The 24,033-nt window shown below is 31.3% G+C and overlaps 1 protein-coding gene across 1 annotated transcript; it reads left to right on the top strand.

The window, feature by feature from the left end:
* The first annotated feature begins 21,026 nt into the window (after window positions 1-21,026).
* LOC137825631 (small ubiquitin-related modifier 2) lies at window positions 21,027-23,332 on the top strand. Its single transcript, XM_068631351.2, has 3 exons — window positions 21,027-21,326; window positions 22,446-22,595; window positions 22,999-23,332. Exons 1-3 carry the CDS (start codon window positions 21,237-21,239, stop codon window positions 23,068-23,070), a joined length of 312 nt encoding a protein of 103 aa, XP_068487452.1. The 5' UTR covers window positions 21,027-21,236; the 3' UTR covers window positions 23,071-23,332.
* The last annotated feature ends 701 nt before the right edge of the window (window positions 23,333-24,033 follow it).

Here is a 24,033-nt window from a genome sequence, read left to right as displayed (position 1 = left end):
GAATGTCAAGTTATCTATAAGCATCTACGAAAACAAATTTTTATGTGAAGTAGTGCCTAAAGAAACTTGTCATGTCTTATTGAGACAACCATTGCAAAGTGTACAAATTTTCATAAAAAATGGTTGTAACAACGAGACTATCTTTACACATAAGAGAAAAAGTCTTCATGAAGGAGAACTCATGGGCCAAATTAGAGTTGATAAAATTCTAGAGCTTTTAAAAGGAAAACTTTTGTCCCCCAAGTGAAAAGAGGTTCAAAGGCATTACTTTAGGTACAATTCTTGTTTTCAAACTACACCTAAGGCAAAGTCTCAAGAACTCTATACTCCTTCACCTTTTGTAAATGATCCTTGGGAAGACACAAATTTCATATTAGAGCTTCCTAGGACAACAAAAGGTTTTGATTCCTTTTTCATGGATGTGGATCAACTCTTCCTAAGAAAAGTGACTAGTCTCCATGATTTATCTTCAAAAATAGTGATGGATAGAGCTCCAAAATTTGAAAACATAGCTCTTCCTTCTATGCTTCACGAAATCATGAGGGACACCCACAATTCTTGGGATAAGAATCCTTTTCCTATTGAGCACGCATACAATGGAGTAGTCCACAAGATTACTCATATTTCTACATTTGAAGTTGTATGTGAACCTAGTCCTCTTGCCCTTTTAAAGTTGTTACCACCTCCTAAAGGAATTATGCCTAAGGGAAAAGTAACTACTATTGGAAATTTTAGAAAACATAAGAGGATTAGAGGACACATACAGCCATCAAAAGGGAAATATTGTGAGAAGTTGCCAAAAACAAAAGAAAAACAAAAAATGGCAACTTCACACAATTAAGTTTTCTCCAAATGCTCACACTAACTCCTTTGCTTTGTTTCAAGATTCCCATAGATTGACATTTGATCTGGGAGGACACACCTTGACGAAACAAGAGGCTGCTATTCGAGATCAAGTTTGTAGATCTGAGGATAGATCTTCTCAAGAAGGAGGAGATGATGGACACCATCCAGCCACATCCATCCCCCTAGTTGAAGAAAAAAGCGTTGGATTTGAGGACAAATCCTTTTCAAGAGGGAGGGGATGATGGAAGAGGGTCAAGCACAACCTCATATAAAAGGACAAGCGCCAAGACATGAGCATCCAAAGCCAAACCAAAAGCGTCTAGGCCAAAGGAAGGAGCGTCTAGGCCAAAGTGAAGAGCGTCTAGCACAAGGTGGAGAACGTCTAAAAGGAGAGCATTTAGAAGGAAGGGTAGACCGTCTAGGACCTATTACTAGGTCCATGACCAAGCTACGGATGTGAGACTTGGGCCAAGCTATGGATGGGAGAGAAAGCAACTTGTATATGCTACACGAAGGCCCATTAAGGATAACTTAAGTATTAGTTGTGGTGTAAATAGCATAAACTTGATTCCATGAGACTTGACCTAGATTTGCTAAAGATTTGGTCACATTCTAGAATGTTTCTCCACATGGCCGGCCATGTGCTCCATGTGCTCCATGTGATGTAATTTGGATTTCATTTTGATTAGCATTAGGGTTGCATTATAGTCCTCCTTAGCCTATAAAAGGAGGAGCCTACACCTTGTATTTTCAAGATTGAATAGAGTATTGTTATGCTGCCAATTTAGTGCCATACATTACTCCTTGCCTAGCTTCTAAGTTTTAATCTTCATTTCACCACCTTCAAAGGGGCTGGCCGAACCTCCCTATTTCCACACTCTTCATGCACCTTCAAGGTCACCACACCTCTTAGGAGGACCTTGTCCATCTCCTCCATTAAGCTTCCGCACCATCATCAACAAAAATCTAAGAAGAGCTCATAGGGAATGCCATCATTAACCACATTGTGATTTAGCAGTTTGCAGCTATTCTTAATTGTGAAACTATGAAAACTCTTTTTAAATATTTGAGGATGCTCGTGGAAGGGAGCCACAAGAGAGTTTCGTTTTTGGACGGTGTGTTAGAAAGATTAAAGAGTAGTTTGGGTAGATGGAAAGGTAGATTTCTTTCATTGCCCGGGAGGGTTTGTCTGATTAAGTCGATTCTTTCTTTTATCCCATTGTTTTATATATCTATTTATAAGTTGTCTTTTGTTGTGTTGAAGGAGATTGAGAAAATTTAGAGAAGATTTATGTGCGGCTGGGGTTCAGAAGGGAGGAAGATCACGTGGGTTTATGGTAAAAAGGCTTGCAAGCCACGAGAAGCTGGTGGTCTTGGTATTTTGAGCTTAAGGCTTTTCAATGTGGCTTTGCTGTAAAAATGGATTTGGCGTCTAGGTTCTAATAAGGGTGGTTTGTGGAAGGAGATTCTCGAGTCTAAATACGGAGGTTGGAGAAGCTTGCAAGAGCAAAGGATCAATTATAAGGATTCCATCAGGTGGAGAGATTTGGAGGGGTTTGGGGGATGAAGGAATGTTGTAGGAACTTTGAGAACTATTTCGCGTGGGGAGTGGGAAACGGGAAGGAAGTCTTGATCTGGAAAGATGTATGGGTGGGTAATGAAGATTTGAAGAGTAAATTTCCAAGACTGTTTTCCTTGTGTTGTTATAAAGAAGGTAATTTAGAGTCTTGTGGGGAGTGGATTAATGGTAGTTGGAAGTGGAAGTTTGTCTGGACAAGAGATATGTTTGATTGGGAGAAAAATCAGGAAGTTCAGCTGTTACAAGAGGTACATGGAAAGGTCCTAGTCTTGGATTAAGAAGATAGTTGGGTTTGGAAGGTTGGTAAGGATAGTGGGTTTACAGTAAAGTCTGCCTATGAGAGACATAGTTTGTTTGTTTCTCTATGGAAGACTAATGCTTTGCCTTCAGACCAATTCACTTCTTGGAGGGTGCTGCTAAATTCGATTGTTTCTAAAGACAACTTGGAAAGACGTGGGGTCGTAGTTGTTAGTAACCTTTGTTGCTTTTGCAGGGTGGAACTGGAGTCAACGAGACATTTTTTTTTTAATGCATGATTGCTTGGCTAGTTGGAATCAATGCTATGCTTGGTTGGGGTTAACGTCGGTAGATCATCATGATCCTGTTTCACACTTCTTGCATTTTAATTTGTTAAATGTTCCTGTTCAGGTAAATGTAGTTTGGGGAAGTGTTTGGATTGCAGTTGTTGGTGAAATCTGGAAGCACAAGAATAATCATATTTTCAAAGGTGAAGTGATTGATCATTCAGAAATGTTCACCTTGGCCCAACTAAAGATTTGGACTTGGGTAACATCTAAATCTGCTCCTGCTCGCTTTTCTTATTTTGAGTGATGCATTGATCATATGGCCTATATGTTTTCGATTAAGTAACTTAGATCCTCATGGCCATTTTAGTGTTTCTCCATCCTTCATTCCACCGATGAGTTTCCTTCTGAAGCCATACTCCCTTGGTCACTGCATCTACAGAATGTAGTTATCCCAATTGCACTTTCCTCTTCCAACATAAATTAATAGACAGTCATTAATCTTCATATCCTTCTTCAATGATGCCATACACCTGTTTGGTATCCTTACTCTCAATCTTTCAAATTCCACCATCCTCTAGGTGTTTTTTACTTCATCAATGTCCATTAGAGTCCAATAATAGCCATTAGTTTGCTAAAACATTCATAACTTCGCAATGAGAGGATTCCTCTACATCTAAACCACATTATCTTATTTTTCGATCTATTTTGGTTTGACCATGGAAAAATTAACTCAAACATACTCTTTGACCACGGAACAATTAACCCTAACATACTCGCAAACCAATCTTTGTTCTCCTCAACTACCTTGCATACATTTATTCCATCCTCACACGTGATCCATACCAAATTATCTTTTAAAGAAGCATAGCACTCCAATGATGATAAAATTCTCTTTAATTGATTCCATAAAAATCATAGTTGTGTAACCTTCCAATGAAGCTTCCCTCCAGCAACTCCATTTGTTCCTCCTTCACCTCAAACTTAATCTCATACCATCCATCCATGTTGTTGTTACTTTTATTGGTATCCTTCACTGCATATGCATATGCATATGCATATGCGTGATGTTCAAGTTTCCTCTTCCACACTAATGATTTTCTTGGTAGTTTCTTGTTTCATCTTTCCTTCTTGATGTGAACCTTAATAGGTTGAGAGCATCTTGATCAACTACAAGAGTTGTTGGAGAAGAAAAGTTTCATGGGAAAGCATTGGAGGTTGGTGCAAAACAAGAAACCCATACAAGTTGCATTAGATTCCTAATAAAAACAAGAAAAAGTAAATAAATAAAAACAAAAAAGGATGAAGATAAGGAAATGGACAAGAACACGTCATCTTCAATTAAAGAATATGGATAAGTGCAAGAGGATTCACTACTTGAAAAAGCTTTTCAAGATAACCAAAACAAGATAAGAGAAACCTGAAACTCTCACAAACTCACAAAGGAGACTCTTCATTCAACTCAAGATATGTTTTATAAATGAGAGAGCTCTTTATTATAGAGATGGAACTCAACCTAGGGGAAAAAAAGAGATAAGAAAATGCAGTTAACTTTACAAATTAGGAGTTAACTCTACTAAACATGATTAGCATAACTTAACCCCCTATAATTAGGGAGTGCACATGTAGTTCCTTGAATTTAGGGAAATGTGATGATTATATGTGAAAATAAAGATGACTCGGAGGAGTAGGTACATCTAGCACTACTTATGGAGTTCCTAGCTTGAAGAGTCCAACTAACCCATGTGCTAGTTTAGAAGCTCCAAAAACACTTCTAACTCTCTACAATTTAGACCATGGTTCTTCAAGTACTAGCTTTTCTCATGTTCCCTTAAAAATTAAGAACTACTTAAGATCAATCCTTCAATCTCATATACTCAGGTCTTGAGTCTCCCTTTAGTCAATCTTTCTAGAAATCACTCTCTTATTTCTTTTCTTCTTTATTTTTGTTTAACATGCTCTCTTTTTTTAATTTCTTTAAGCTCCTCTTATCTTTCTTCCTTAGGTACTTTTTAGATCACTTCCTCCTATCTCAACTTTCTTATACCTTTTATATTGTGGTTTGTTCACATGCATCTTTTTCATTTCCAATCCATATTTTTTGCAAACGTGATTCAAGTTCCTTAGTATTCTAGACGTCTAAGAACCACACAAAGCCAAATTTATATCCACTCCAATTCAACTTTCTTGAGATAAATACTTCCTTTACTTTCTTCATCTTTGGAAAATCTTCCACATATCATACTCTGCATAGTTAATCGAAAAGAGGTAGAAGAAATATGTTTTTGCCAATCGTTCTTGTCAGGACAATTGGCTCAAAAAGGAGGGGGTTGAATGAAGTCTTAAACTCTTTTCATAACAGATGAACAAATCCTTTAGCAGACTGTCTAACAATGTCTAGTCAAGTAAACAGAATCATCTAACAAGTAACAACATATTTTTATATAGGCTCATCCCAAATCTTGGGGTATGTGCATTTATCCCTCAAGCAAATGCTTAATAGGTTCATCAATCAAATCACTTGATTACAACAAGTAAACAAACCTCTCAAAGTTATCATGAGAAAACAAACCTCTCTAGTTACACGAGTAAACAGACCTTTCCATGTTATACGAGTTAGAAGATCTCTCCAAGTTAATCTCCCCTTAGATTAAGAACTTTCAACATATAGAAATACAATCAAAGAAAACACAAATTAAGTTCACAAGGGTTAACATCATAAAGTGAAGAATTACAAAGACTTTAACAAATTTCCAAAAGAACACTAGATGCTTGATAAGACTGTACTAGTATATAGATGTTGTAGGTCTCGGTTGTTTTTTATTTTCTTTTTCTTCAACTTTGTCTCTTTATATAGCAATTGAAAAGATGAACTTTAAAGTATATGATAAACTAAACTTTGATTCTGCATAAACTTTTGTTAGCATATCTTAATATCTTAGTTTTTATTGTTGTAGATGTTTTATATGGAAACTTTAGATAAGATCTTCTAACATGCTTTTGCCTTGATTCTACTTAAGGAAACATTTCGAACTGATTCACAATATATCATCGTTAAAAGCACTTATAAGAAAATCATATAAACTCGTTTACTTCCTTATGATCTTATTGTTAGACTCTGTACTATTCAAACGTTTTTTAAAACTAGATTATATAGTCATCTGAAATAAAAACATTTTTAACAGAATATATATATATATATATATATATATATATATATATATATATATTCAAATAGGTTACAATATTAATTGCACATATAGTATTATTTTAAAAACTAAAAATATAAATTCTTTTAAGTTGTGATGGTAGTGTATTACACCATTGTCATCTTTACATCTTAACATATCATCCTTAGTTGAAATATGAATAACATATAAGATAACTTACTAAAAATATTAAGATATACATAATTTTTTAATCAAATATGTAAATATTATACAATATCATTAATGATAATATTAAAAAAAATCAATAAATAAATCAGCATTATAATAGTTCTGATACAATACTCACATTATAATCAAGCTAGGTAAGTTTATCACTTAAGGAACTTTTATATAATTACACACCATGATTCGCATCTCAAAATTTTCCAAACACATTTAAAATTGTCAATTTCTCACAATTATAGAAATATAACCTATAATAAGCTCACGTAGCAAACACCACATGTTAACAATTATATTTTTACTGTTTTCAAGACCACCATCCCAATTTATCTTAATTTAAATTACATGAAAAAATTTATTTGACACTTTTAAAATATTTGTAAAAAAATAGGTTGACTAAATTATAGCTTTACACTACAAGAAAATCATGAAATATAACCAATTTTTAGATAAAAAAATAATTAGTTGCTATAGTTACTAAATTAGAGACTAAAAATTTTTGGGTTTCTAAATTAGTTTTTATTATTGTTAAATGGTTTCTAAATTGGTGTCTAATTAGCAACAAGGTTTTTGCTACCAAATTTAGAATATAAATAATTGGTAGCAGAAACCTTGGTTACTAACTAGATATCAATTTAGAAACCATTTAACAATAATAGAAACTAATATAGAAAAAAAAATTAGTCTCTAAAATGGTCTCTAATTTAGTCATTATAGCAACTAATTATTTTTTATCTCTAAAGATTGATTTCTATTTCATGATTTATTTGTAATGTTAAAAGAATTATCTTTAAAGTGACTGTAAAAAACACTTATATACACTACTACATGAAAATTGTTAAATAAAAATTAATTTTAAATATAAAAAAATATATATTATATTAATTAAGTTCAATTTTATTTTATTAATTAAAATATTATTAGTATTTAAAATAGTTTTTATTAGTAATAAAAAACATTAAATTAATTTTTAAATTGATATCTAATTAATTAATAATATTTTAATTACCAATTAATTTAAGTTCTAAAGTTGGTAACGATACCAATTTAAAAATTATAATTTAATTTTTTTTATTAATAATAAAAATTACTTTTAAATATTAATAATTTTTTAGTATATAAAATAATATATAATTTCATTAGTATAATAATTGATTATTTTTATTTTTAAATCCAGTTTCTATTTAATGGGTTTTTTTAGTGGTATAAGGCTTGTAGAAAAAGTTCAATCAATTTTAAGTTTATTTTTTACTTACTTCTCCGGATCTGGACAATTTCGCTTAGCAAAGTGATTAATAAGAGAATTATTCGTTAAATAGGCTATTGTTATTTGGAATAGTTTCATTGAGTGAAATTGCATGCATTGAGTGAATTAACAGTTAAAACAATTATTTTCACTTTTGACGATCTGTTGAGCAAATTGTGATGTGCTGAACAAATTCTTCATGTTTGAAAGCTCTTTGTCTAAATATATGTATCTATCCACTTATACAAATAAGATAAATCAATATAAGTGAAGATATACACAATTAGGGTCATTTATGACTAATCTCTCTTTCATGCTTCATTTACCAAAATTAAGTTAAGAGTGAACATTTGTAAACTAAAGAACTGGTAAACAATTCAATTAAATACTTTAAAAGTGTACATAAAATGTATTCATTAATACTCTTTACTAATACAACATGTATTTATCCAACTTTTACACTACAAACTTTATCATTATCAATTACGTAATATTATAATGTTTATAATTGAATACCTTAAAGCATTTCATAATTCATTAATATTATAAATTAAGTATATTATTAATTTCACGAAAATTTGAAAATAATTTGCATTGATCTCTAAATAAGCATATAAAATGAAAATGGTGTAGTACAATTTTATTAAATTTAAGGTTAGAGTTAATGTATTAGCAAACTATAAAAAACAATTTTTTTAAACTATTCAAGGAAACAATTCAAAATTTACAACAAATAATTAATATTTAACTATTTTAAATTAAATCTCAAAGGAAAATTAACATTTGTTCAACAAGAGGCAAACTGCTATCAAAGAGATTGAAAACAGTGTTACAAGGGGTCATTGATGTTAGACAAGCAGTTTTTTCAAAGGGATGTGATCTTTTGGATAGTGTGTTGATAGCAAATGAGGAGGAAGTGAAAAGAAAGAAATCCTCATGCTTATTCCTAAAGGTTGATGATGAAAAAGCATATGATTCAGTGTGTTGGGATTTTTTTTTATTATATGTTAGGTAGACTTAGATTTTGGGATAAATGGATTAGATTGATAAAAGCATGTCTAAAGTCTGCATCTATGTCCATCCTTGTAAATAGGAGTCCAACAAAGGAATTCAAACTTGGGAAGGGTCATAGACAGGGACCTTTGCTCCTTTTCTATTCCTAGTCGTGGTTGAGGGCCTGGCAGGAGTGGTCAGGCAAACAACCGTTAGGGATATGTTATAGAGCATGGAGGTTGGGTCTCAAAAAGTAAGGGTTAACATGTTGCATTTTACAGACGATACTTTCTTCTTCTGCAAGGATAGTCCACAAAACATAATGGTGATCAAATCTGTATTATGTTGTTTCGAGTTGGCTTTTGGACTCAAGGTCAATTTCTCAAAGAGCAGCCTTTGGGGTTGGGTATAAACCAATCCCTTAAATGCAATTGTATTCGTCTATTTTAAATTGAGAGATATGAAAGCCCCTCTTAAGTATCTGGGTATGGAGGTGGGTGGTAATCATCGGAGAGTGAGTTTCTAAGATAACGTGGTTGATAAGATTCGACAAAGATTGGATAGATGGAAGGGGAAGTTCTTATCTATGAATGGTAGAGTTTGTTTGTTGAGGTCAGTTATCTATTCTATTCCCCTTTTTTACATGTCTTTTTTCAAGTTGTTAATGTCAATGGTTCTCTCTTTTAAGAAAATTCAGAGGAATTTTATCTAGGATTGGGGAATGGATGGTAAGAAAATTGCTTGGGTGGCTTGGGAGAAAGTTTGTAATTCCAAAGAGGAAGACAGTTTGGGTATAAAAGGTATAAGGCTTTTTAATGATGCACTTTTAGGGAAATGTATTTGACATCTACAATCAGCGGAGGGTGGAATGTGGAAAGAGATCATTGAGTCTAAATACGTCGAATGGAGAGAACTACGACAAGTTGGTACTAACCCTAAGGATTCTACCTGGTGGAAGGATTTGAAGAAATTTTGGGCGTCAGAGGAATGGGAGAATAACTTCGAGGATAATGTTGCACGAAGGCTTGCTGATGGGAATCATATTAAGTTTTGGGAAGATAAGTGGATTGGTATTGAGGCTTTAAATGTAAGATTCTCAAGGTTTTACTCTATTACTAAGGATAATAGTGTTTGTTTGTCACAGGTTGGAGTTTTGTTTAATGACAAGTGACTTTGGAAGGTATATTGGAGGCGTGCCCTGCTTGTGTGGGAAGTGGGTGAAGAAAATCGCCTCATGTCTGTTGAACATAGCCTTTGATGTCTCCAAATCCATGAAGATTGCTTGAAGACTTTGTTGTTGCTTGTGTGTGTGGGTATTATGTAGTTTGAATTTGTAAATCCACTCATAGATTTGATCCAAGGTTGCTTGATTCAAATTCTTTTGAAAAAAAAAGGTGTTTTCTAAAGAAAGTGGAAAATCAATCTGTTGAATTGTCGTTTCAATCGGTTGTTTTACACTTAGTGTTTTTGAAAAGAATTTGAAAAAACTTGAAATTGGTTGACTTAGCTATCAAGCCAATTCAACTGATTGTTTCGTATTTGCAATCGGTTGATTTTTGAAAATTATTAACAAAATTCAGTTAGATTGATTTAATCTGTTATGTTTGTTTTAAAACAGATTTGGATTTTGCATTAAATGTTTTTAACAACTGATTAGAGTATATATAATCTGTTTTACGCTCATGGTTGTGATTGATTCATGAGAAAAATTTCAAATCAAGTTTTTCCAAGATTGCTTAAAGCTTTTTCTAAGAGTGGAATAGGATTGTACTATACTTCTATTCAATTTGTGATTGTATCAGGTGTTATCATTCCTTTTCTCTCTTAACCATTGTATTTCTGTAAGAACTGTTTGTGTGCAGATTCGGAGGGTGTTCTGAATTCTGTGGTGTGACAACCAAAGGTGGTGTGTGTTTTTGAAGGGTTCAAGATCACTACTTTGGTGTGTGTGTTGTATTAAGGTGATTGGTTGTTTAGTGGAATACTCAGAGGTTTTCTAGGGAATGGATGTAGCTCTTGGCTAAGAGTAAACCAGTATAAATTTCATGGGTGAATCTTTCAATCCCCTATCTCTTTAAATCTATCTTTGCTTGAAGTATATAACTGCTGCTATAAACAACCAATTGTTTAGCAAAAACAACCGGTTGGTTTTCTATTGTTACGTAAAAAGTTTTTAAATATGCTGAACAGATTTCTTATTGAATGACTCTCATTGGCTTTCACTATACCTTCGAAACTTGTGAAAATCTTTCATAAACAATTCACCCCCCTCTTGTTTAAGGCCTCTAATTCTAACAATGTCTCTATTGGAGGAAAAAGTTCTCTCAATAGGGTATAAGGATCACTGGTTTGAAGAATGGATGAAGGTTTTGGTTACACACTTAGTTCGGCTTACAAATGCTTAAGGATGTCAGAAGATGGCACATTTGGTTCTCTATATGAGGATTTTTGGAGCATTAAGGTGTTACCCTTATCAATGACTATTGCTTAAAGAGTTATGGCTGATAGGTTACCAACACGTGTGAACTTGGAGAAAAAAAAGGATTGATTTGGAAATCATCATGTGTGTGTTATGTATGCGGAAGAAGAGGAATCTGGGAGCCATGTCTTTTTCAAATGTAAAGTAGCCTAGAGGGTATGGTGTATATGCAGTAAGTGGGTTGGGGAGGATATAGTATACCATTGGGATGCTACATCCTACTTTTTGCAGTTTTATCTAGGATGGGCATAGAAGATAAACATGTATTAGGGGTGTATGTGGATTGTTGTTGTTGGGGAAATCTGGAAATAGAGGAACCTTATCATCTTTAAGAATGGTAGAGTGGATTGTTCTGACATTTTCACTTTGGCCCAACTTAAGGTGTGGCCATGGCTCACGAGTAAAGTAAATGTTGCTTCGTTTACTTATGCCCAATGTGCATGGACCCAAAGGCTTGTTTGAACTCAATTAAAAAGTAAGGGTGAAGTTTGATAGTAACTTTTGCATACATTTTTTTTTATATTTTGACATATGTTCATCGATTAGGTGCTACTAACATTGGTCTTAGGTCAGTAAGGGGGTTTGTTGTTTCTTGCAGCTTTGGAGATGGATTCTGGTGTAATGGTGGAAAGAGTTGCTCTTCGATTTTTGTTTACATTCTATACTTGTGTTGTTTTTTTTACATGGTTATCAATGGGTGTAAGAACTTTATATGATTTGTGTTTGGTGAGACTGTGGTACTTTATGGGATGGTCGATTATGTTTTGTTGGGCATGCTATATGTGGTTCATTGTGTAGATAGTATGTGTTATTAGGTTTGAAACTAGAAAGGTGTTGCATTGTTGTAGAATATGTTCATTGTTCATAGCCTACTTCATGGAAAATGGGCCTTCTTCAAGGGAGATGGGCATTGAGCATATTGTATAAGGGTTTGAACACCCTTGAAGTGTTCCAAATTTATTTAATTTATTAATTGCTAAGAAAAAAAAAACTAACATTTGTTTGATGTGTACATTAAATTTAAATAAAATTAATAAAATAGATATATTTCAAAGTCATCAAGTATATTGTCATATGGTAAGTTGAACTGTGGATGTGAAACTAGATTAGTTTATTAGTCTCAACATATCTTAGAGATTTAAATTTTTTTAGCTCTGGGGACTAATAGTTCTTACAATTATAACAATAAATTTAATTTTTTACTTTGTGTGTGCTTTATCATCCGTATCAAAGTCATTTAATTATTTTAAAGGTCATAGTGTTGTGAAACTTCTAAAGTACATCACAAACTAATACTAATAATATATGTTAAAATCATTTAAATACAAATATAATATATTATTAAACCATATTATACAACTATCTCATAAATAAAATCGTTAGAATGAAAAAAAAACTCATTCGAAGAGGGAGAGGTAGAGATTATTCACTCAACCAATGAAGGATACGATGGTTCATTTTACACTAGTGCAATAATATGATCGTGTAACATTTTTATTTTCTTTGTAGCATATATCGTCTAACATTCTTATTTTCTTTGTAGCATATATCATTTAACATTCTTATTTTCTTTGTAGCATATATTTGATGTTGTTTGAAAATTTATTTTATCTTTGCAACATTCACACTACAAGAAAAACGCGAATTACATACAGATTATTACATACGGATCAAAATCCGTATGTAAAATCAACATTACATACGGATTTTTACATACGGATTATATCCGTATGTAAATATTAGCACCATAAAATAAAATTAGCAGTGAATGGGATTTCAAAGCCAGGTTCCTTCAGCAATCTTTCAGCAACCAAGTAAAATTTAACCACTACACTAAGCAAATTCTTTAGTTTTATTATGATTTTTATTATACTTATTATTATTAATAATACTAACAATATTAATAATACTAACAATATTAATAATATTAATAATACTAACAATATTAATAATATTAATAATACTAACAATACTAACAATATTAATAATACTAACAATACTAACAATATTAATAATACTAACAATACTAACAATATTAATAATACTAACAATACTAACAATATTAATAATACTAACAATATTAATAATACTAAAAATATTAATAATACTAACAATAATAATAATACTAACAATATTAATGATACTAACAATATTAACATATGAATCACATTTAATTTATCTATAATCTACTTGAATCTAAACATAATTTATTATATTATCTATTAGTATGAATCAAATTTAATATATGTCATACTCATAGTCATCATATTACCTATTACATTAAAATCAACTATCATATTAATTATTATTTTACGATCATATTGACTTAATTAAGTTCATTATAGGTAGTTGGTTTTACTTGTGTGTTATATATAGTAAAGAATATTGTCAACAAACAATATTATCTTTTAACATAAAATGATGACTTTTACATTAACTATTAATTAAATCTCTAATACAGATTACTAGTTAGCATATCATTATAGTTTAAACTATATTAATTATTCCATAAATCTATGTAAAAAGTTGTTACTAAATAACCCTTTCTACTAATATATAAATCATAATGACAAAGTGATTAAATAATTTATAATTTAAAATATTTTAAAAATTATACATTATATCAATTTTAATCTATGTAAGTAAATATTTGAAAATAAGATTTTTTTTATCAACAAAGAATAAAAAAAATTAAACAAAACATTTTAAGGATATTTCAATCCTTATACAAGAATCTCAAATCAGAAAAGAAGTGTAAGATACAAGCACCTATATAGCCATCTAACAAAAACTTCACAACTACCTATAATAACCTATATTTGAAAATAAGATATCAAATAATTTTATATTAATATATATATATATATATATATATATAATATGAAAGTAAATTTAAATTTAACCATGAGTTTTAAAAAATTAATGATTAAATAAAGAAATATATTAATCAATATATATATATATATGTATTTATAGTATTAAAGTTATATTAATATTAAAGTTATAGTAAACCTGTTTTATATACGGATTTTGGGTCTTACATACGGATTTTGACTGTATGTAATTCCAATTTTTCTTGTAGTGTCATTTATTTCTTTGTAGTGGATAGTTAAATATTTTATTGTTTTTTCTCTTTGTTTTTTTATCTTTTTTTTAAAAAATTTTTTACCATGATGACTTGTATCTTTAACAAGAATTTATTCTTTGATCGTGATTAGGTAACATTCTTGTGCTTTTGTCTATTACCTATTGAACACTAGATAAAGTAAGGTGAAATGTCTTAAGTGTGACCTCAAAGTATGGAATAGAGACGTTTTTGGACATTTAGACATTGAGAAGAAAAGGGTTCTTAAGGAAATTGAGGTTCTCAATAACCGAGATGATGGTATTGAATTTGGTGACCAGGCTAGGACGAAGAGACTAGACCTATTAGGCCAGCTGAAAGTGATCAACAAGAAGTGTGAGTCTTTGCATAGGCAGAAAGCCAGAACCAACTGGTTTGCGCATGGGGATGCTAACACCAGGTTCTACCATATTGTGATTAGATGGAGACGGTTGAAGAATGAGGTAAAAGGTGTAAATGTGGGGGGTTAATGGTGTGAGGTACCTGAGGTTGTAAGGAGGGAAGCAAAAATGATGTTTGAAGAAAGGTTTACGACCAAACGTGACTTTGGGATCGGGTTAGACAATGTGCATTTCAAATCCTTGTATGCGGATGATAGTATATGTATTATCTCTATAGCTTCGGAAGAAGAGGTTAAGGAAGCTGTGTGGATGTGTGAGGGGTCCAAAAGCCCATGCCCAGATGCTATAACTTCAACTTTATTAAACACAATTTGGAGGCTCTTAAGCATGACATCTTAGATGCAATACACTTCTTTCAAGACTCTGGATGCATGCCAAAGGGGAGTAATGCATTGTTCATAGCACTTGTGCCCAAAGTGAAGGACCCATCAATGTTATATCAATACAGACCCATATCTCTTGTGGGTTCTCTCTATAAAATTATATCCAAAGTGTTGTCCTGCCGTATGAATAAAGTGCTACCCTCTGTCATTGATGAATTATAATAAGCTTTTCAGAAGGATAGAGGGCTTCTTGATAGTGTATTAGTAGCTAATGAGGAAATTGAAGAGCTAAAGAGGTGTGGTAGGAGAGGTTTGTGTATGAAAATTGACTATGAGAAGGCGTATGATTCAGTGAGTTGGGCTTTCCTATTTGATATGTTGCAGAGGCTGGGTTTCCATAGGTAATAGATCTTGTGGATTAGAGGTTGTTTGGAATCTACAACAGTATCAGTCTTCGTTAATGGAAGTCCTACTTTGGAATTCAAAGTCTCGAGTGGGATGAGACGAGGAGATCCCCTAACACCTTTCATGTTTATTGTGGTTGTTGAAGGGTTAACCAGGCTTGTTAGGCAAGCACTTAAAGCCAATATGCTCGTAAGAATCAAGGTAGGTAGGAAGGAGGTCAAGGCCAACGTACTACAATTCGCTAATGATACACTCTTCCTATGTGAAGACTCATACTCTAATGTATTCACTAAAAAAGGAATACTCAGGTGCTATGAATTGGCCTCGGGATTGAAGATCAACTACCATAAGTCAAAGCTTCCAAGAATCAATGTTAGAATTCAGACCCTTGAGGTTTATGCAAAGAGCTTACATTGTAGTCTAATGAGGGTACCCTTTAAATACTTGGGGCTGGAAATAGGAGGAAATCCCAGGAAGAAAAAGCATTGGGAGCCAATTATAGAAAAGCTAAACACAAAGCTTAATGCTTGTAAGGGGAGATTTTTGTCTATGGCTGGCAGAATATGCCTAATTAAATCTGTATTTACATCTCTACCGTTATATTACCTTTCATTCTTCAAGGCGCCTGAAATGATATGTGATAGAATTATCAGTATTCGTAGAAGATTCATGTGGGGCTGGGGAAGGGAGAACAGGTCGATACTGGGGGTGAGCTGGGAGAAAATATGTAGTCCTTTTGGAGGAGGGAGGGTTGGGAGTTAAAGATGTCAGGAAGTTCAATGATGCTCTTTTAGCGAAGTGGAAGTGGAGGCTTATGAGCGAAGAAAAGGGATTGTGGAAAGACATCCTGTTGTCTAAGTATGATATGGACCTAGAACAAAGTCGTAGCAATGAGAAGAAATAATCTTGGTGGTGGAGAGACCTATGTAAGAGTTGTGGTGAGGGAGAAGAAGTAAGTTGGTTTCATAGTGCAATTGGTTGGAAGGTGGGAATTAGGGATAAGGTGAGATTTTGGGAGGATGCATTGGTTGGCCGTAGGCCTCTACGAGATACTTTCCCTAGGCTCTTTTCGTTATCATTGAATCAGGGATCAAAGGTGGCCGAGGTAGGCATGTGGGAGGATGCTGAGTGGACTTGGATGTTAGGATGGAGAAGGCCTAGATTCCAGTGGGAGTCTGAACTGATAGATGAGCTGCTAAGAGTGATAGCCAGGTTCAAACTGAGTAGGGATGCTATGGATACCCTGATATGGGAAGGGGATGTGTTTGGCGCGTTTTCAATGAACGCAGTGTACAAATGCCTTACTAACTCTACAAGAGGTACTCCAAATACTGTATTTAAGTTACTTTGGCAGGTTAAAGCGTCCCCTAATGTGGTGGTAACAGCATGGACGACCCTCCTCGATAGACTTCCAACTAAAACAAACTTACTGAGAAGAGGGGTGATGGTTAATCATCTTTCATGTACGTTATGTGGAAGTGGGAATGAAACAGCACAACACCTGTTTTTGGAGTGTATAGTAGCTCAACGTGTTTGGAATCAGTGTTTTAGTTGGATTGGAATTGCTTTTGTCCAACATAGATAATTGATATATCACTTTGAGCAATTCTACTCTACCCTATTCAATCACAATCTGAACATGGCGTGGAAAGGAAGTGTGGGTGGCGGTTGTGAGGTGCCTATGGGAGCAGCGTAATCTTATAATATTCAAACAAGGGATAGTGGATGATGATGAAATATTTCACTTGGCACAAATCAAAGCGTAGTTGTGGATGAAATATAGATTACAGGCTTTTAACTACTCTCTAGGGGAGTGGCATCTAAACCCAGTTCAATGTATAAAATGCTAACTTTACCTTCCTTGAAGGGGAGTTAGAGAGTATGTGAAGGGAAACACTGTCTTACCTGGTAGAGTTTTAAGTAAGGTTAGTCAGCCTGAAAATGGATTATGTAAAGTTGTCTGCCTAATTGTAATGTTGTACTGTGAAGTAGGCGGTTGCAATGTCAGGACGAATCATATTTGTGAGGTTGTTGTCATCTAAAACAGCAACAAAATTTCTCTATGGTTGGGTGTGACTTGGGGGTTGATAAGGCACATGAGGTCAAATCAGAAGCAATAGGTGGATGCAACAATGAAGGGCAGACGCATATGCCATAGGGTGCCTAATGGGTTATAACATGGGTACTCAAGGCAGAGTGAAAGGTGAAAGGGAGGTAGAATGGGATATATGTGTGAAGTTGCGTGATGGGTGGAGTTAGTCTGGAGGGGATGTACCTAAAGTTGAGAAGTGGTACCTAAAGCTGATGGGTGGTAAAGAATTTGTATGCTCTGCTGTAAACCAAAAGGAATAAAGGGTAGGACTAGGAGGGCCCTCCACCTAATGAAATATTGGTGTTAGTGTGTTGTTATGGTGTTGATCAGGGGGCAATGGGGTTGACCGTGAGGGAGAGGTGGTTTGCTAGGCATGGAAGGAATGACAGGCACGTGAATGGTGTTATGCAGCTAACCAAAGTTGTATAATTGTGGAACTAGAACCGGTGCACATATGTGTGGGACCAACAATTGTGTATCCACAATCAAAAGTTGGTATTTATCTGTTTTTGGTGTAGCCAAGGTGTGGTGTAAGAGGTAAGTACGATGGTGTAATGTTGATATGGTATGCTAGGATGAATTGGTGTGCTAGGGTGAATTTTGTTTGTAGCCAAAATGATTGGTGGTGCTAGAATGGTGCCTTCTGTTGCAATTGAGTGCATTAAGCTAGCTATCTTTAGGGTGCACATGTTATGATTTATAGTGCCCAATGGCTGTGTGGGTCTGTTGTGGTAGCATATGGTGTAGTACAATACTTTTGTAGATGTTCAACTTAGTCTTAGATACAAACGGTGTGTACAAGAATGAAACAACGATGGCTTGACTCTATGTCGTTTACCCTTTAGTTTGTATCTTTTTGGTTTGTATCTTAATTGTTTTAACTTTGTATAAGGGTTAGAACATCCCTGAAGTGTTAAAAAAATACACCAAAATTATTTTATTTGTTATCAAAACTTGGGTGTCAAATAGGAATTTTTTTTTTTGGGTATTATTGACTTTCATCTTATAAGGTCTTAACTTTTCTCTGCCTAAACCATATTTTCTATTTAAAGTTCTTAATTGTCAATAAAACTTGTACACTCACCATGTATGCATAAGGTTGTACAAAATCTCAATCTATAAACCATTTTGTTGTCCAATACCTTATTAAAACAGTATAAAATCTCAATCTATAAACCATTTTTTTGTCCATTACCTTATAAGTTTTAATGGTTAATTAATGGTTAAGTGAAGAAGGTGAGTATCTTATGAAACAAATTAATATTAACATCTTTTTCATAAGTATTGTGATAAAGTTTTATATAATGTTGTGCTCATTGAAATTAGTTTGTTATATAATAAGAAATGATAATATGATAGACAAGTCATACGTCATAGTTTGTTATATAATAAGGAATGATAATATGATAGACAAGTCACACGTCAGGGTTGCTAATATATACTTTTCATTATATGTAGAACATGACATTATATTGAAACTATTATCTCCTCCAAAATTTAAAAAAGAAAAAATAAAAATGAAGTTATGAAGAAAACAAGAAAAGAATAACAAGTTGGAACAAATAAAAGATGGTTTATTTTTTAGAAAGAAAAGTTTGACCCCACCAAAAAAGGTTTTAGTGGTAAGAAAAATTATAAAGTTATAAATTTTTAATGATTTAGATTTGTCTTTCGTAATTTTTTTCCTTTTCCTTTAGATTTGAAGATTTATACAAGAAAATTTGGATTGGAAATTGCACTTTTATCTCATGAACCACTTTATCATTCTCTACACACCTAATATTACGAAAGAATAAGTTTTAAGAAAAATACAATCTTCAAATAAAAGAAAATAATGTTGTCATTGATCATATAAGAATCTATACTACAATAAAATCATTAAATAAAAATTAGTTTTTGAAAGAAAAAATAATTAGTTACTATATTGATTAAACTAGATACTATTATAAAGATTAAAAAAATTATTAGTATATAAACTAGTTCCTATTATTAATAAAATTTATAAATTAATTTTTAAATTGATATTTAATTAGCTACCAATATTTTAGTTACGATATCTAATTAATTACTAATGTTTTAGCTAGTAAACTAATTAGTATCTTTAGAGTAGTTGACATGAAATTACATTATCAATTTGTTTATCAACTTGTTTAGTAATTTCTCACATTTGTCAATGTTCTTTCAAAACATAGAAGTTAATATTAATATTATTGTAATATTGTAGGAGATATAAGAATTACAATCAATTATAATCCAACATGCAATGATCAATCAATAAAAATAAGAGTAAAGAACAAAATAACACTATAAGTAATTCATAATACAATTTTAAGATATAGAAGCTTGATTTGTGTGGTCAGATAAATTTCTAGACTCGAGTTACATAGCAAGTATTATTTTTCTATTATAAGTATGCTATTGGAAAGACTTCTATTGTCATATATTTTAGTCTATTATATAATATTTTTTTACAAGGTAATATTTATCATAAGTAAATTATATCTTAGAGATAATAATAATTTATTAATTTTATCTCTTAATAATCATATAATTGATTTATCATTAATAATAATAATAATAATTAATTTATAAGATAATAAGTTGGGTAAGATATGATATGGAATATGGTGTATAGTTAAATATTTTGAGATTTTAAAAATGAAACTTAAAAAATTATATGAGATTGAATTTTATTTTATAAATTGTAGTATAAAAAAACTAAAGTGATTGAATTTGGTGCCCCGAAAATTATACAAGGGTTATAGACTATAGAGATGTGAGTAGGAAAAGAAATGCATAAAATATTACTTTTTACATTGTCTTGTTTGTTCAAATATGGTTTTGAAAATATTTTTATAACCATAAAAGAGACAATAAAAATATACGAGATACAATAATTAACATAATTAATGATTTGTATAGAATAAGGAATGAAAATAATAATTAAAAAAAAATAAGGTTACTCAAATTAAAATATGAAAAATTTATGAGTAATTTGATTAACATAATAAAATAATTTGTTTATAAATTATTATATTTAAAATAAAAAAGTATTATAAACATTTGAAAGATAAAATACATCATACTTTAAAACAAATAAATTAGAAAAAACAATTAAATTGAAATTTATCGATTTATTTTAATACTTTTATTTGAATTATATTTTATTAAAGTAAAAATGTAAATATTAATAAAATATTAATTATTTTAAGAAACTAATAAGTTATATAATCAATTATTCTATAAATATTAATAAAATAATAAAATATTTATGACAGAATCAACTATGTATAAATATATAATTAATTATGTGTTAACTTTTTCCACAAATTATTTATAATTGTGTGAAAAGTTTGAAACCTTAAACTTATCTATCTTTTTTACATTTAAGATCTATTTTAGTGTCTCATTTTTAAATGTTTTTCTCATTTCATCACTTCTCATTCCTACAAGCATTTTTTCCCTGGCTTGAAACAAAAAGAGTGCAAAAGTAATTGAAGTTTAATAATAATTCAGTGCAAAGATAATATTAATTTTATTTTTTATGATAAAAAAAAATGTGTTTATGTTTAAGAATATGCCATGGCGTAATATCTATAAACTGAGAGAGACCCAAAGAGATGAGAGAGAGTAGCAGTGACAAGTGCAGACAAATACAATATCTATATAGCGTAAATCTAACGCACTGGCACGTGTTTGTTGGTTTGTTTCATTGGGACCCACTACACTTCTATATATGCTGAACAAAGGAGTGGTTTTTTTCTGCCATAGAAACACCAAGTTCTCACTCATAGGTTTAATTTTGAAGTGATAGTAAGAACAACTTGTGAAAATGTCTTCATCAGGAGGCAGAGGAAGCCAGGAAGAAGAGAAGAAGGCCTCTGATCAAGGAGCACATATCAATCTCAAAGTCAAGGGCCAGGTTTCAATTCTCTGTTCATCTTCACTTTGTTCAATTTCATAGTTGTTCATATGAAAGAAAATAGAGTTATTGTGTTTTGATTTTACAGTTTTGGTTCTATTGTGTGTGAACTTGTTTTTAATTCCTTATTGTGGTTTCAATTATCTAGCTTTATGATATCTTGTTGCATGATTGGCGTATCATTTTACTTCTTAAACATGTTATTGGATTTGTGTTGAGTTTATATGGAGAAATATCTATTGAGGGAAGCCAATTCTTAAATGATACTGGGAGGCATTGATGGTGAAGTTAGTCTAATTCACAACCAAAAAGCATGTGGAACTTTTAGGAGATTTTCATTCTGACTATTTTAATTGAACTTTTTTAGGATTTTTATCAAGTCTTGAATTTAAATTAATATTGCAAGTACGAGTTTGTTCTCTCTAAGGATTATTTGTATAAAAATTGGTTTTTGGTATTATTTAAAAGAGCTTTGAAGTTGTTTTTGTCTCTGTTGCAATGGTATGCTTCATGCTTGCCAAGATTCCCTGAAGGCTTTAGACTTTTATCACCTTTCTTTTAAACATTTTGTTTTCTATTTTCAAGGTTTTAATCTGTCATTGAGATGACTGCATATCTATAACTGGATAATTATTATTCTGATTATTGAGAGACTTTCATAAAAAAATATGAAAGATCTATGTTTACTTTAAATAAACTTATTTTTGTTTTCTGTCAAATAAGTTATGTATTGAGAAGAATTATTACATTTTAGTATTGAATCAATGAGTTTCTCTATCCTCTGTTTTGAGAAACAGAGAAAAGCTTCATTTGTTATAGTTTAGTTCCTTTGCCATCTACACATGTTCATTGTTCTGTTCTAGTTTCTCTACCTATCTTTTTTGGCTTTTCTTTGAAATCCTGATATGTTTATAGTGTTTTATTAACTAAGAATTTGGATTCTGTCATTGAGTTGGTGCTTTTGGTGCTGTCTTTAATATATCAAAATTGGTACTGTCTCTAATATATTAAAATCAGTCTATTTTGAAGATAGAGGAGAGGAACAACATCAAATCTAGCAGAGAATCTTACTCAACTAAAATAATATCCTAATACAATTTTCTTTTGACTTTATTGTAGGATGGCAATGAGGTTTTCTTCAGGATTAAAAGAAGTACTCAGCTGAAGAAACTCATGAATGCATACTGTGATAGGCAATCTGTAGATTTCAGCTCAATTGCTTTCTTGTTTGATGGAAGGAGACTTAGAGCTGAACAAACTCCTGATGAGGTAAACATAGTTTAGTTATGTCTTGTATAACCTGAACTTCTCTTTATTAACTGCTACAAAGCATGCATGATACTACTGGTACATGTCTATGTCCAAATTCTATAAAAATGAATATCTTTAAAGAAAAGTATACATGTGATAAGGTATTTGAATATCCAAACACTATAAAGAAGGAGAAATACCTCAAATTTAAACAATTACAAGCACATTGAAATATTTTTAAAATTTTATATTAGGATATTTTTATACTAATTACTTCAAAATTAAAAAATTAAAAGAATATTTAAGTATTTCTTAAATTTTATATTAAGGTGTTCTTTTTCTAGATTTTTGAAATTTTTTATGTCATAGTGATATTCTTGTAAACATAGTAATTACTTGTTAATTATTCAACATTGTACAGCTAGAGATGGAGGATGGTGATGAGATAGATGCAATGTTGCACCAAACTGGAGGTGGACATAAATTTCTTTGAATGCATGTTCATTTCTTCTGGAATGTTTGAGAAAACAATGGTATTTGGTGTTTGATTCTAGGTTTATATTATGATTATGATGCTAATGTAGAAAAGTGGACAATTTTCAATATGGATCTTCCATATTTATTGGTGTTTTGCTGCTTAAAAATTGTTATAATTGTGTGGATACAATACTATTATTATTGGTTTTCTTATTCGTTTGGGTTTGATGAGATTGTATTGTTTGTTTGAAATTAACAGATATTGATATTTTGATAAATATTGGCTTGTCCATTATGGTTGAATAGGTTATTATACATATTTTACCTAAATTGTTTTCTCCATTTGTCTTTATACTTTATGGCGTCTATACCAATAATAAATACAATTATTCTAATTCAAGTATACAAGTTTGTTTTAAAAAAAATCCTCACAGTAAAACTTTTACATTTTTTTCAGGTAAAATATCCATTATTTGCATTACCACAGTGCAACCTACTTAATTGTCTATATTTAAATAAATTACTATCTATATAAGTTTTTAACTACGTTTTTTATTTAAAATAATATATTTTTCAATAAATTATTTTTTATATAATAAAAATGAATAATATAATAAAAACAAGTGGAAATGCATGTTTATATATGCACATGTTCACTTCTTTTTTAACTATAATAAGAAAATATGTAATTGAAAGTTTAATGATAATAATAATTATTAAAATTAAAATACTATTAAATTTATGTTAAAATTAATATATATATATATATATATTCTATTAATTATTAATTATAATTATAAGGTTAGAAAGGGCAAATATGTGCATACTATAGTTTTAGCTCCAATTTTTTTCTTTTGACAATTCTAGTAAAACACTGTTAATATTTATATATTAACTTAACCTATCATTTTGTTTAGAAATTCACCCTTAGAATATATAATTAGTCAATGCACGGGTAATGACTTTCTAAAATAAAAAA

Source organism: Phaseolus vulgaris, chromosome 8, assembly GCF_051622355.1.
Source record: "Phaseolus vulgaris cultivar YP4 chromosome 8, ASM5162235v1, whole genome shotgun sequence".
Lineage (NCBI taxonomy): Eukaryota > Viridiplantae > Streptophyta > Magnoliopsida > Fabales > Fabaceae > Phaseolus > Phaseolus vulgaris.
Note: the sequence above shows the minus strand (reverse complement) of the source record. Positions and strands in the feature narration are given on the sequence as shown.

Coding starts and splice junctions, on each gene's coding strand:
- LOC137825631 (XM_068631351.2), top strand. CDS start 21,237: ATGTCTTCATCAGGAGGCAGAGGAAGCCAGGAAGAAGAGAAGAAGGCC. Junction 21,327..22,445: donor ATCTCAAAGTCAAGGGCCAG/GTTTCAATTCTC, acceptor ACTTTATTGTAG/GATGGCAATGAGGTTTTCTT. Junction 22,596..22,998: donor CTGAACAAACTCCTGATGAG/GTAAACATAGTT, acceptor AACATTGTACAG/CTAGAGATGGAGGATGGTGA.